Raw genomic sequence first — 15,203 nt, 5'->3', positions numbered from 1 at the left:
GATATTCATACTGAATGTCATGTGAGATTTTTATTTTAATTCTAATGAGTTTCAGTTTCTTACAATTAAAAAAAAAAAAAAAGAACTTAGCAAGTAGGTGAGTCTTCACCAGTCAAATGTCAAAGTATTAATCTAATAATAATCTAATAATAGTTTAATAATCTATTGTATTTTGATTATGATGGGTGTCTGCGGTGAAGGCCCACACTAACCTAGAACACTTTACCAGAGGAAGGTGGACTCTAGAGCAAATCTGTCACACCCTACAGGTAGGACCGATACACATTTTACTAATAATTTTTGAAAGTGTTAGATGACAGCTGAGTATAATTAAAACAAAATGCAAAAGTGAGTTCCATATTCTGTGCGTCACAGACTTACAGCCACAGTAAGTGGGTGGAGCTGTGGAATAAAGCTTCATAATAATAGTCTTTACTCTCCCCACTGTCAGTGTTCAGAAATGAGAGTTACAGTGAACCAGATTAAAATTTCTAGCAGTACCTGTATTTGTAATGATTTTATTTTATTCATATAAAAGCTGCTAAAGGACAAAGAAATGTCAAAATGCAGTATGTGTACTTTTACACTAAACCGATTAAAGCAAAAGGACCCACGTCTGCAGGGCGTATTCACATGCTTATTGTTGTCATATTTATTTGGATAAATTTATTTACTAAGGCACAGCTTTCTCCTTGGCAAGGCAGGCGGCTGCTTGGGGCCTCATCAATGACCAGGATGGGTTATTTTATTATGTCAAATAATCCTGTTTGGCCTCTTAATATCAAATATTACAATTCATGTTTGCCCCTGAATGGCATTTTGTGAGCCAGCACTCATAGGTCCTCGCCTAGCAGCGTTTTAAAATTTCCAACATAAATAAATAAAGAAGTGACTTTTACATCTTGGCCGTCTGTAAGAAAAGCCCATTAAATTAATCAAGTGAGACAGATTATATCCATAAATGAATACTCAGAATGTCAAATATCTGCAAGCCTATATAAGTGCCTTTAAACCTTAACAGTATCTTAATTATATCTGAGGTAATTAGATGAGTATATCTTTTGATTGGATGATCACAAACTTTTGAGCATTACCGTTTCTGTTTCCCCTACTTCAAACTTTTAATCAAGACTACATTCAACTCTATACTCAAACATCTAATACACTAGAATATTCCTTCAACTGAAATTAGTATTCATAGATTCATGGGATTCTTAGAAGCTTATCTATGTTTCACATAAGTGACAGATTAGCAACCTCTAAAATATGTGTTTTATTCATACCCTTAATGTGATACAAATATGCATAGATGACAAACAAAAGCACTTTGTGTGTGTGTTCTTTGGAATTCATCAGCTTAAGGGAGGCACGAATATAAGAGGAATGATTGAGAACACACACACACACACTGTGCACACTCAGATACAGCCTAGAGTTGACACAGAAAACACACATCTGTCTAGACTATAATCTACTTGAGTAAACAAAGTCTCACACTGAAGAAGTGCTAAAGACTGAATCCGACAAAACTACCTAAGAACGACCTAAGAACGGTTCACACAGGTAAGATGGACAGTGAAACCTTTCTATAGTGTATCATAGAATTATTTTGTTGGCTTGTTAAACACATGTTGTACCATCTGGTTTTTTTTTTCCTAGTATCCCATTTGTTTTTTCTATATCATTTTCAATATTAAGGAATGGAAGTAAATTACCAATGCATCTGTGTCAACCCTTAAATTTTACATTCAAGTAAAATGTGAAGTCCAGTGTAAAAAGTATCAAATGATGTAGTGCTGATGTTAATAGCATTACTCTGTTTAATAAAATATCAAACATGACTTTTCTTATTTCCACTTACTTTTACTTCTCTTTCTTTCTCATGTGTGTAATAGTTGCACTGCTTTACATTAATTGCAAGGACAGTATCTGTGCTTGATCATATCTTTTTGGTTTCTCACAGAAAAAATTAAATTAATCCTAAAACCAATGTAAAAACTGGTTTAAAGGTTCACAGGCAGTTTCCATCAGGATTTCTTTTTCTTTCAGCATTACCATGCTGCCCTCCTGCTCGACTATGAGTACCAGGCAGTCAGTCATGCTTCTGGTGGTGCTGGTCCTCTCCCTCCCAGGTCTTATTCATAGCTTTAAACCACTCTTCAAGTCGAATTCTCTCACCCACCGTGACATTACACGAATAGCAGTACTTCGAAAGACAGCAGAGGTCTGCCGAGATATCGCTGCTTCTAAAGGACTGGACTTCAATCTGATTGTGAGTTAGAAACAAAGCAAGAACAGTGATCCATCTGTGAATATGCATAATTCACATTCTAATGTTCTTGAGTGGAGAAGTATATCAGTCAGCCGCAACATGAATTACATTCTTCTTCTTACAGTTCAGTGTTGTGCTATAAAACCTTGTGTCCTACTATTCATTTTGGTGTCACTTTCCATCTGCATACATAATAAAAAAGATCCTGGTGGATTTGGCCCAAGCAAGTCCAATCAACAGAGACCACATTGCTGACAGTAGGTTAGGGTTAGTTGCTTGGTCAATGCATCAGTGGGTCAGAGCTGCTTTGGTGCTGCTATTTACCATATTAGGCACACATTTTGCTGATCATCATTGCTGATGATGAGATAAGACACTACTCTTACCTTTAGTGCAATAGTTAGTACAAATTTTGGTTAACATGAGAGTAACATCTTTAAGTAGTTGTAATATACAACTTTCTTGTCTCCAGATTGATAACAATTTGTCAGCTGGCAAGGTGCAAAAGGCCTGTTTGTCTAGAGATACATCCACCATCAAGTTTGAAACGGCCATTGCTTCTATGTACCTCAGCAATGCAGCAGTGGACCAGATTTTTTTGCTGAGTGCAGCGCGCCATTTTGACGATGAGACCTTCCACAGAGGACGGGATATCATCACTGAAGGTACCTCAAAGCTTGTCAATAATAGTTTAATAATTAACATAACAATATTATACTATGTATAACTAACTCGTGAAAATAGATCTATAGTATTCAACTGCCCAATGAAAAAAAGTGTTTCGATTTTTTTTAAATGGTTTGGTAAATAACAGAAAATTAAAATACAAAATGCTACACTATTGCAGCTTCTATCTAATAATCTGTTGTATTTTAATAATAAGGTGTTTCTGCGGTGAAGGCCCATGCTAAGCTAGAAAACTATTTCAGAGGGAGGTTGTCTCTAGGGCAAATCTGTCACACCCTGCAGGTACTGATACTTTATTTACTGCTAATTTGTTAAGAATGTTATATGACAGCATAGCATAAGTAAAACGAAATGCAAAAGTGATATTCTAAATTTGTTTCATTTTCTGTATGTCAAGGACTTCTACAGCCACAGTAACTGGGTGGAGCTGGGAAATAAAGCTCCATACAGTGCTCTGATCAGACCTGACCAACCTCTTAAGAACCTGGCAGGTAGGCGCCCTCCACCCACTGTCTGTGTTTAGAGATGAGAATTGCAGTTTAAATATGATCTAGATTAAACTTGCAGTAGTATTTGTAATGTTTATTTTTAAAATATAAATCAGTATTTTTTACTGTGTCATTTGATATTTCTGCAGGACAAAATACGCCAACTTGCAGAAGTTGTGTAGGAGAGAACTGTACCAACAACATTCTGCCTGATGTGCTGAACCAGAGACTTCTGACTTCAGGCTACTTCGGCATTTTCTTCTCATCAAAACCCACAGGTAACTTGGAGAAATCATCTGTTTTGGTGTTCTATGATAAGGACTTTGTATTTTTTCAATATCTCTTGATAATATGATAAAATGTTATCCCTATTCAAAGGTAAATGCAGTCATGGTGGATCTGCTGACCGCACAAGCCGAAAGGATCCAGTAGGAGGGATCAATAAGGATACAATTGATTCCAGTCATGGCTTCCTTCACAATGAAGCAGCTAATCTGGCTATTCATGCCACCATGGAGCTTCTGGAGGATGTCAGATTAGCTGCTGGAAACACAAACTTCATGAGGTAAAGCTAGCTCTCAAGTGTCACACAAGAGGAAACAAATGTGGGAAAATGGAGCTAAAGCACATAATATAAAATAAATGCAAAAGCATGCCACAGTGCCTCCTGCTTTTCATTGAATTGAAAATAATTTTAGATATAGACTCATTGGCCATTTTAATAGATACACTTTTCTAGTACTGGGTTTGACATCTGTTAGCCTTCAGAATAGTTTTAATTTTCCATTGCACAGATTTAGAAAGCTACTTGAAAGAGTCCACTGAGATTTTGATCCATATTGACATGACAGCAACACCCAGATGCTGCAGATTTGTCAGTTCCACATCCTTTATCTGAATCTCCCATTCTAACTTTGCTCTGTTAGACTAATGGATATGGTGACTTTGGATGCAATTTGAATACAGAGTATACAGCAAGAAAATAAGATATAAGTGTGACAAATATTTTAAGATGCTTTTAGATGGGTGAAAAAAACCCCAATATTTTTTGTTTGTCTGAGGTATTGCTGTACGTGGAATTATATTTTCTTCATCTCAAATAGAGATGTTGTAGCCCGCCACTGTTTCTGTCCACTTTCTAGTGGCCTTTTTCTTAACTTCAATCTTAGCTGACAGAGGAGTGTCAGGCGCTGTGGTCCTCTGTTGCTGTAGACAGTCTACTTCAAGGTTTGAGGTGTTGTGCGTTCAAAGATGGTCTTCTACATTATGAGTGTTTATTTCCTTCTTATTCGCCTAAAGCACTCTGGCCTCTGGTCTCTTGTATCCTCTGACATCAACAAGACATTTCTACCCACTGGATATTACCATCTTGGTAAACACTGGAGATGGTTATGTGACACAATCAAAGTCGATCAGCAGTTTTCTGAAGCACTCAGACCAACTTGTCTGGCATCAACAACCGAGCCACGTTCTAACTCACTTAAATCCTTTCTCTCCTTTTTAATGCTCGGTTAAAACTTCAGACCATCTTGGACATGTCTACATGGCTAAATACATGGGGTTCATGCAATGTGACCTGATAGTTAGATAGTTGTTTTAACAAGTTATACAGGTGTTCCTAATAAAGTGGCTGATAAGTGGATTTTTTTCCTGCCAATGAATTAGGCATCAATGAAATCATAGTTTCAAAGTCCTATGATAATAATAATAATAATAATAATAATAATAATAATAATAATAATAATAATAATATGTAATCTGTTTTTTTTTCTCATGTTTGTTTCTACAGACTGATGGGCCTCTCCCAGTCTCCTGTGTTGTGTTTTGTCATAGACACAACAGGAAGTATGAGTGATGATATTGATGAAGCAAAGAGGGTTTCTTTTGAGATCATTGACAGAAAAAGAGGAACAGGACAGGAACCCTCTGGTTATATATTGGTACCTTTCAATGACCCAGGTAGATCATTTACAGGCTGAATTTGTGCTTTATTGCATAGAAAAGATGTTGTTTTTCAAAAGAGTCTTGTATAGTAATTGTATAATAATTACTAGATTATTATAGACTAAATTTGAGAGTTAATTCTTTTTGTTTGTTTGTTTGTTTGTTTGACTTCCACATAAAATATATAGCTGTGTTTGTAGCAAATCTTTAACAGAGCAAATGCATCACTTTGAGCTTTTTTTAAACGTTATGTATCCTATGTGTAGATTTTGGACCGTTAGTTATGACATCTAATGCAGACGTCTTCAAAGGACAGATCAACAGTTTGACTGCGGCAGGAGGAGGAGATGCCCCAGAAATGGCCTTATCTGGACTGCAGGTGACAACACAATGGACTGTTTTCTACTTTTTTGATTTGGGAGAAAAAAATTGTAAAGTATAGACACAGTATTATCAAAATTACCTTTTATTGTTAAACGCGTGTAGTTGAGGTGGCCAGAAATGCCACTTTTCACTCAGACTGTATTTTTTATCTTTATTATTAATTATTAATCGTTGATACTTTGTCCTGTCTTTCATACAAATAATATTGAAGCTTGCACTGACGGCAGCTCCACCCTTCTCTGAGATTTTTCTCTTCACTGATGCTCCAGCTAAAGACACCTATCTGAAAAACACCATTATTGCTCTTATAGAGAGCACCAAATCTCAGGTAAGACTTAACTTTACTCTTAAAAATGTCATAAATTTTGGCATGTAACATCTGATAATTTGTATAACATTTGTTTTGAAATGAAGAACATTATCTGAACTTCAGAGGGACCAAACTATTTATAAATGACTATGTGCCCCACACACCTGTATGTGTGTTTTTTTCTGTGCTCCACCCTCCTTTCCTTTTCATGTTTTTCATTGTCTGTCAAGGCTGTCAGGCCTGAAAGCTGCTGCTTCTGGCCTGGCTCATTGATTATCATTCATCTTTCATCTTAATTATTAATAACTGTTTTCCATTCACACTTAGGCTTGTGGTCTTTGATAGTGAATAGAACTTTTACAATTTTTTTCCTCATGCTTGCAGGTTACTTTCATGCTCACAGGCAGTGCAGTATTTCGGCGGCGCCGCAGAACCTCTCAGGATGTGGCTCCACGCGCAATGAGTCGATCTGCTGTCCAGTTATACCAAGACCTAGCTGAAGCTTCTGGAGGTCAGGCCATTCAGGTCACCAAGTCAGAACTCTCTCTGGCTACCAGTGTTATAGTAGACTCATCAGCCAGCGCTGTGGTAAGACATCAATCACGAGAATCACATCTGACTGAAGATGACACGGTGTGAGTAAATGTGATGTGTTTCTCCTTCTTCTCTTAGGTGACAGTTTTTCAGGCATCAAGGAATCCTGGAAGGCCTGACAATTTTAATTTTACTATTGATGGCTCATTACAGAACATAACAGCTTACATCACAGGAGACTCACCTCTCACCTTCAGCCTCACCAGCTCCACAGGTTTTGTCATCATAAATGTCTGTTTACTCTGTAGCAAATATGATAGAAATGTAAATTCATATATCCAAATTATTATAGTATATTGAATATATACATATATATCATATATATTAAAAAAAAATAAAAATTCCCCACTCGCCCCTGTGGGCGGTCAATCCTTCAAGCTCGGGTCCTCTGCCAGAGGCCTGGGGGCTTGAGGGTCCTGCGCAGTATCTTAGCTGTTCCCAGGACTGCGCTCTTCTGGACAGAGATCTCCGATGTTGTTCCCGGGATCTGCTGGAGCCACTCGCCTAGCTTGGGAGTCACCGCACCTAGCGCTCCGATTACCACTGGTACCACCTTCACCTTCACCCTCCACATCTTCTCGAGCTCTTCTCTGAGCGCTTGGTATTTCTCGAGCTTCTCGTGTTCCTTCTTCCTGATGTTGCTGTCATTCGGAACCGCTACATCGATCACTACGGCCATCTTCTTCTGTTTGTCTACCACCACTATGTCCGGTCGGTTAGCCACCACCATTTTGTCCGTCTGTATCTGGAAGTCCCACAGGATCTTAGCTCGGTCATTCTCCATCACCCTTGGGGGCATCTCCCATTTTGACCTCAAGACTTCCAGGTTATACTCGGCACAGATGTTCCTGTACACTATGCCGGCCACTTGGTTATGGCGTTCCATGTATGCCTTGCCTGCTAGCATCTTGCACCCTGCTGTTATGTGCTGGATTGTCTCAGAGGCATCTTTACACAGCCTGCACCTGGGGTCTTGCCTGGTGTGATAGACCCCAGCCTCCATGGATCTTGTGCTCAGTGCTTGTTCCTGTGCTGCCATGATTAGTGCCTCCGTGCTGTCTTTCACTCCAGGTTTGTCCAGCCACTGGTAGGATTTCTGGGTATCAGCCACCTCCGCTATCTGCTGGTGGTACATACCGTGCAGGGCCTGTCCTTCCATGATGGTTCCTCGCCTTCCTCCTCTTTCTTGGGTTTCTGCTGCCTGAGGTATTCACTGAGCATGCTGTCAGTTGGGGCCATCTTCGTGATGTATTCGTGGATGTTCCTCGTCTCATCCTGGACTGTGGTGCTGACACTCACCAGTCCCTGGCCTCCTTCCTTCCGCTAAGCGTACAGCCTCAGGATGCTGGACTTGGGGTGAAACCCTCCATGCATGGTAAGGAGCTTTCTTGTCTTGATGTCAGTGGCTTCTATCTCCTCCTTTGGCCAGCCTATTACCCCAGCAGGGTACCTGATCACGGGCAGGGCATAGGTGTTGATAGCCCGGATCTTGTTCTTACCGTTCAGCTGACTCCTCAGGACTTGCCTGACCCTCTGCAGGTACTTGGTGGTTGCAGCTTTCCTAGCTGCCTCTTCATGGTTCCCATTCGCCTGTGGGATCCCCAGGTACTTGTAACTGTCCTCTATGTCTGCAATGTTGCCTTCTGGTAGTTTGATCCCCTCAGTTCTGACTACCTTGCCTCTCTTTGTTACCATCCGACTACACTTCTCCAGTCCGAACAACATTCCGATGTCATTGCTGTATATCCTGGTGGTGTGGATCAGTGAATCGATGTTTCGTTCACTCTTGGCATACAGCTTGATGTCATCCATGTACAGGGGGTGGCTGACAACTGCTCCATTCCGTAGTCGGTATCCGTAGCCAGTCTTGTCAATGATCTCACTGAGGGGGTTAAGGCCTATGCAGAACAGCAGTGGGGACAGAGCATCTCCTTGGTAGATCCCGCACTTGATGGTGACTTGTGCTATGGCCTTGAAGTTGGCCTCTAGTGTTGTACGCCACATTCCCATTGAGTTCCTGATGAATGCTCTCAGGTTCCTGTTGATCTTGTACAATTCTAGGCATTCCAACAACGCCCTGTTTTCGCCTCTGCCCACCGATGCCTTCTTTTTCCAGTAGCCCACTTCTCGTCAGGGTGCCCTGGTTCCTCAACATCTGACGCGGACCTTGTTGATCCGGGGCGACATCCGAGCCAGCATGCCTTCGTATTTATCTGTCTCGCTCATGTCTGCGGTATATACATATATATATATATATATATATATATATATATATATATATATATATATATATATATATATATATATATATATATATATATATATATATATAATTTATCTATCTCTTGTTTGTCCCTCTTCTCCAGGTGTATCTCAGACTTCCAGTCAGTCCAGTGGTCCTTTGGCATCCTTCACCACAACAGGAAACTTGCGTCGTTTAAGCCTCAACACTGATAATCAAACAGGCCTATGGCAACTCAGTGTTAGCTCAAACAACCCTTACTTAGTTAAGGTTACAGGTCAGTATAATGAAAGCTGATTTTTAGGCTCTGAGTTACATGAGATGTTTTTCAACTTTGAACTTACGTATTCCAGCCCTTCTGATCTATTTTGTGTATCAGGTCAAAGTTCTGTGAACTTCATTTATAACCTTGTCGAAGAGCATGAGGGAGCCCATGGGGACTTTAGTCTAAAAGAAGGACGTCTTCTCTCAGGTCAGGCTACTTTTATGATGAATTTTTGTTTATTTTTATAGTTGTCAAGTTCTGTTGTCTCCTAAAAGTTTGTGCCACATCATCCCACATAGCAAAATTGGTATGGCCCAGATCTGGCCCACACAATGTGCTTACACATGGCCCACATACCGCAAAGAATGACGGCCCTTTGGTGGCCCAGATCTGGTTTTCCAAAGGTGGCCCACACATGGGCCAGCTGCAGACACACTGCTGGTCCATTGCTGGCCCATGTGTGGATTACCTCTGGCAAACCTGATCTGGGCCACCAAAGGGCCGTCATTCTTTGCGGTATGTGGGCCATGTGTAAGTTGTGTGCAACCACGGGCCAGTTGCAGACACACTGCTGGCCCTGTGCTGGCCCAGAACAGTTTCAGCTCTGGCCCCAGATGTCAGCCTAATGTGTACCTTAATCAAGCCATGTAATAACAACATGTTCCAGAACATGCAAAACAAACATGACGAAACTCTGTTCAGACAGTGAATGGACTGATTCTTATATAGCATTTTTCAACTCTCCCAGATTACTCAATGTGCTCTATACAACATGCCACATTCACCCAATCACACACTTTCTCTTAACTGAGTGCTTCCTAACTATATTCATACACATTAACACTCTTGACATGCAGCCTGGAGTAGCCAGGGATCGAACCACTAACCTTCCAATCAGTAGTTGACCTGCTCTACCACCTGAGCTACAGCAACCCACTGGCAAAGATGAGTAAACCCTAAATAGGTTTTGGATAAAGTGTACACTCACAAACCTGTCAAACCTGCATTTCGAAACGTTGGCTACCATAGCAGTATAATACTGCAACATGGCATTTGGGTCTTCTAACTAAAATAGGACAATAGGAACATAAATAGTGCCATCATTGCCAGACCTGGCCCACATCTGGTTGACATACACTCTGCTATGACACCAGTCAGTCAGAAGTGCCAGCTTGATGCCGGATCCCGGCCAGAACTGTTTTCTATGGGCCTGGGCCACATAAACCAAACCATAATCTGGCCAGATATGGCATGCCAGCACATAAACAGTGACGTCTTGCCAGACCTGGCCCACATCTGGCTGACATACACTCTGCCATGACACCAGTCAGTCAGAAGTGCCAGCTTGATGCCAGATCCGGGCCAGACCTGTTTTCTGTGAGCCTGGGCCACATGACCAAAACACACAATCAAGCCAGATATGGCATGCCATCACATAAACAGTGCCATCTATACCAGGCCTGGCCCATATCTGGATGACATACGTCTTATCATGCCAAAAGTCAGCCAGCAGTGCCGGCTTGATACCAGATCTGGGCCAGACCTGCTTGCTATGTGGGATGTTGTAGTCAGTAAAGTTCAACCTTAACTATTCTGTCCTACAGCTTACCTTTTTTATTTGTGCAGACTGTGTTTTGCTTTAAGGGTATGTCATACTGATACTTATTTACGTTACCCTTCTCTCTTCACCTCTCTTTTAGGTGGTAATGCCAGCATATTGGTCACTGTGACAGGAAGTGAAACAGTAAAGGTCACTGAAGTCACACTTTTGACAGCTCAGGTCCAACAGAGGTCAAAGGATCATTGCAGGTGTGAGGCTATCTATCTGACAGATAAGGCTTAGTGAAAGTTGGGGTCATGCATTAATCCCAAGTGTCACCAGCAAATCTACAACACAATGACTGAAAAAGAAAAACACATAGTGTTGCATTGGTCCAATAGAAATCACGAGCTGTGCATAAACCTCAGTGAACTGAAGAAGCATTTATTTGAAATTATAATATTACTACATAGTAAAGAGATATTCTTGGCATTTCAGAGCTTAACATTGTGTGAATTTATACAGAAGTTTAAATTTTAATTAAATGAAGGCAGCTATCTTTTGACACACTATTTCATGGCAGTTAATTTTCAAACCTTAAATACATGGATGTCCTGCTGCAACATCCACAAATATTTCTAGCACCTGCCCTTCGCTGCAGTAAAGATGTTTTTATTGTTTGGTTACTGTTGATCTGGTAACAATGCACGTTGCTCCTTCTTGTCTCATGCAGTCATTAGGAAGCAGCGATTTCCTGGTGACCTTTAGTGGAATTCCAGCAGGTGAGTTTGTGCTTGTCTTGAAAGGAGAGGACAGCAACTCCACTTCCAGGTCCACTTCAAGCAGCTTCCAGAGACAAGCATCCACACAGATCAAGACCTCCAGCATCTCTGTCACTGTGAGAACTGTTAATGTGTGCTTTCCGAAGAATCCTTAACCTCACCATAAATAAACTGATAGATTTTTACATTGATTTTTTTTTTTACTTTATAGAATTTTTAATAGCCATCTACTTAAACAAGTCTACAATCATAAACAGCATACATTCCTACTGTGCTTCTTTCAGTGTGAAGTCATGTCATTATGCATCAACATATTATTGTCTGCAATATTTAAAAAGAAAAAAAATCATTCCCCTGCTCCTCTCGCTCTCTCTTCTTGTCCAGGCCCAAGCCAATAATACCAACATCGAGCCGGGCACCACTATCTCCATCCCCTTCACAGTCGCTGCAACTACTGATGGAGTTATAACTGACTCTGCAACTGAGACATTTACAGTGCGAGTCAGCAATGACCGCAGTTACACGTCCTCTTCACCCACCAGTGTTACTACTGTAGCAGGCAGTGGAGGTAAAGCCAATGGCACCGTGACCCTAACGGCTCCATCCAGTGCTGCATCAGGAACAGACGTGACCCTCACCATTGAGGCAGAAAACGCCGCTGCCACCGACATCAACTATGTAGTTCTCAGGTTTTCTGTGACTGCTAAGGTAAGTGGCAATGGTTATAATATTTTTCAACATTATTCTTAATTCTGTAATAATTAATGGTCACGTACATAATGTATCAAAAAGAAATTTTTGTTATTTTTATTTCAAATTAAAGATTACATTTTACACACAATTCGTTTTGATATTGTTGTTTTGCAGTTACAGTAAGGCTTTATGTGTCATACTTCTCTTGTGGATCATTATACATTAATTGAAACTGAATATGTTAAATTGTTTGTCATGGGTTGCTAGACAAGGACAAATGCCAGACTGGCTGAACAAACTAAAACATACCTTTATGTATAAGAAAGACACATGAGAAACACGTCACAAAAATGACAAAGGGAGAACTGAGGATGTTAATGCACAAAGGATAATTAGTTGAATGTCGAACAGGCGGATAAACAAACAAGTGCAAACAATTAAGGACGAGATAAAGAAAGTAAAACTAAATGCAAGACAAAAATAGTACTAAAATACGACAGAAATGTGAGAGCAATCAGCACAAAGGCAAATACATAACAAGAAAGAGAGGGGAGGCAGGATAAACTGAATCTAACTGACACGCAAAGATCTAATTATTGTTCTTTTCTTTTTATCTTTAATTACTGGTGTGACACATACCCAACCCAGTTCTTTTCATTCTTTTTATATTTCTGTCTCCAGGTGACAGATGTTAACCCTCCAGTTTGCCAGGTAGTCAACACAACAACCTGTGATTCCACTTCATTGCTTTGTGCTTCCTCCCAGTGGGAGTTCATCGCCAATTTCACTGATGGCATCAATGGAACTGGCATTGAGAGTGTAACCATCCGCCAAGGGAATGGTACTCTGAATATGAGCACAGTAGTTGAAGCAGGGGGTGAGAATATTACCCTGGTTACCTACACTGCCTCCTGCTGCTCACCGATTGTAGAGCTGACTGCTGTAGATAGTGTAGGAAATGTGGGGACATGTATGGGACAGGCTAGAGTGCTTACCACACCTCCTCCTACGACACCTACCCCTTCAACTACAACTACCCCAGCAACTACATCTGCAGTTCAAACAACATCCACCGGAGGGTACACTTTGAACACATCAACCATTCTTTGGCTTAATGTTGTGTTCTCTGTACTTTGGAAGTGAAAGAGAACAAATGCCAATTGCCCTGAATTTGTGAATCTGTGACATATGACTCAATTGGCCTCTCCTTGACTGCTGAGCTGAACTTGCTATGAAGCAAAATACTGATAAAAAAAAAATATTTATATATACTAAGACTTACTGTATTTTACAATACTTCATTAGGAATATAATGTCTGTAATTTTAAAATTATGCAATGTTCCACACAAAATTACAATAATTTGCAGTTTTTATGTTGCAGTGTTGTGATTTATATGCAACAACCTTTCTCTTGCTGCCTAATTTTGCTGTCCAAGCAACTGTACAATGAGAATAAAAGTTCTAAGTTCTACAAATAAACACTATCAATCAGGCATTTGGTATAACTTCTACATTCCATTCTTTTCCATGAAAACACATAAGAAATTACGATGAATAGGAAATGTAATGAACAGGGCATGCTGACTCAGAGTTAGTAGTAGTTGACAATGATTTAAATCCAAATAATGAATGTGTTCACCAAATTTTGCCTTGATAAAAAAAAGCGTTTTCCAGTGATTACAGCCTGGCAAACCTTTTTAAGGTAATTTGATGAGATTTCACTCTATGCTTCCTGGAGCATCTCCCAGAAGCTGGATTGGCTTGATGAGTCTTTCCCCATACAATATGATCAAGCTGTTTCCAAAACAGCTCAACAGGCACAACTATAAAAGGAAAGAAAGAGGGCACCAATACAACATAGACTCAGACACAGGCCTAGAGTTTCAACAGAAAACAAAGATTTGTATTCAATATCATCAACCTGAGAGTAAACCTCCAACAAGGTCGACACTGAAGAAGTGTTGACCATGAAATGCCACTGACCTTGATAAATTATTTTAGTGGTAAAATAACCCTGCTCCTCCTGTTAAAATCAAATATTATCACAGCAGCATAATCAGTTACAACAGAGGGGAAGCTCTCTGTGTACATGAATGAATACTCCTTTTGTGAGCTTGCAAGTCTTTTGTTAATAAAAGTGTTCCATGTTTATTTAATGACTCTTATTGAAGTTTCTTTCACCATTTTAAAAATGAAATGTTTTTTAGCCTTTATATTACCTTCAATAAACATGATAGGGGGAAGATAAAGGGGCATAGTTTTCAGAAAATGTTGGACTTAATGGATACTTATCGTCATAACAGATGTAAATGTAAAAACATAAAGTTTAATTTTTTGATCAATGACAATCAATTAATAAACTACTATTTTGTTGTTACAAGGTTTTGTGGACTAAAGTAAAGAAAGTGTCAGCTAAAATTTGCACTTAAGGTTATGGTTCAACACTGTTTTGCTCATCTAACAGTCTGAAAGAATGAATATTAACTATGAAGAAGGAAAATGTGATGACTTAAGACTATTTAATCAGTATTTTCTAATTATTTCAGGGTAAATCATCCATTGTTTTATGTGAATGAGCATAAACTAATAGTTAAAGATTAACAACAGTTTTCTTAAATCACATGAGATTTCCCTTCTCTGACTGCTACATAAAAATAAGCTCCTGTGACCATTTCAATTTTTCTTTTGCCGATATCTAAATTAGAAGATGAGTCTTTCAGTTATGACGCTGTATTTGGTTTCAGTGGATTTCAGCTTTACTTTTTAATTGTAATGTTAAAAATTATATTGCCAGCATCATTTCCATTTTAGTTTTACTTATATGTAAGGAAACTGATTTTTCTGATATGAACACATTTTTCTATAGTAGTGTTATTTTTTATTCTGTTTTATTTTGTTATTGTTATTGTCAGAAGTATGTTGAGTGACAAAAGTAAATCAGCTTTTGTTCTGGGCCAGATCCGGGCCAGACCTGTTGCCTCATGACTGTCATGGCATGTAT

The 15,203-nt window shown here is 39.6% G+C and overlaps 1 protein-coding gene across 1 annotated transcript; it reads left to right on the top strand.

Moving 5' to 3' along the window:
• The first annotated feature begins 647 nt into the window (after positions 1 to 647).
• Positions 648 to 14,450, top strand: LOC120437074 (von Willebrand factor A domain-containing protein 7-like). The gene is made up of 18 exons (XM_039607803.1): positions 648 to 1,563; positions 2,050 to 2,272; positions 2,745 to 2,937; positions 3,156 to 3,241; positions 3,357 to 3,450; positions 3,597 to 3,725; positions 3,826 to 4,012; positions 5,237 to 5,406; positions 5,658 to 5,770; positions 5,987 to 6,103; positions 6,470 to 6,673; positions 6,758 to 6,893; positions 9,046 to 9,198; positions 9,301 to 9,393; positions 10,887 to 10,995; positions 11,460 to 11,624; positions 11,893 to 12,216; positions 12,883 to 14,450. The coding sequence occupies exons 2-16, from the start codon at positions 2,057 to 2,059 to the stop codon at positions 11,464 to 11,466; spliced, it is 2,007 nt and encodes a 668-aa protein (XP_039463737.1). The 5' UTR covers positions 648 to 1,563; positions 2,050 to 2,056; the 3' UTR covers positions 11,467 to 11,624; positions 11,893 to 12,216; positions 12,883 to 14,450.
• Positions 14,451 to 15,203: the final 753 nt, after the last annotated feature.

This window comes from Oreochromis aureus, unplaced genomic scaffold, assembly GCF_013358895.1.
Source record: "Oreochromis aureus strain Israel breed Guangdong unplaced genomic scaffold, ZZ_aureus HiC_scaffold_40, whole genome shotgun sequence".
In the NCBI taxonomy this organism is placed as follows: Eukaryota; Metazoa; Chordata; class Actinopteri; order Cichliformes; family Cichlidae; genus Oreochromis; species Oreochromis aureus.
The sequence above is the reverse complement of the archived record's forward strand: the minus strand, read 5'-3'. Positions and strand labels throughout refer to the sequence as shown.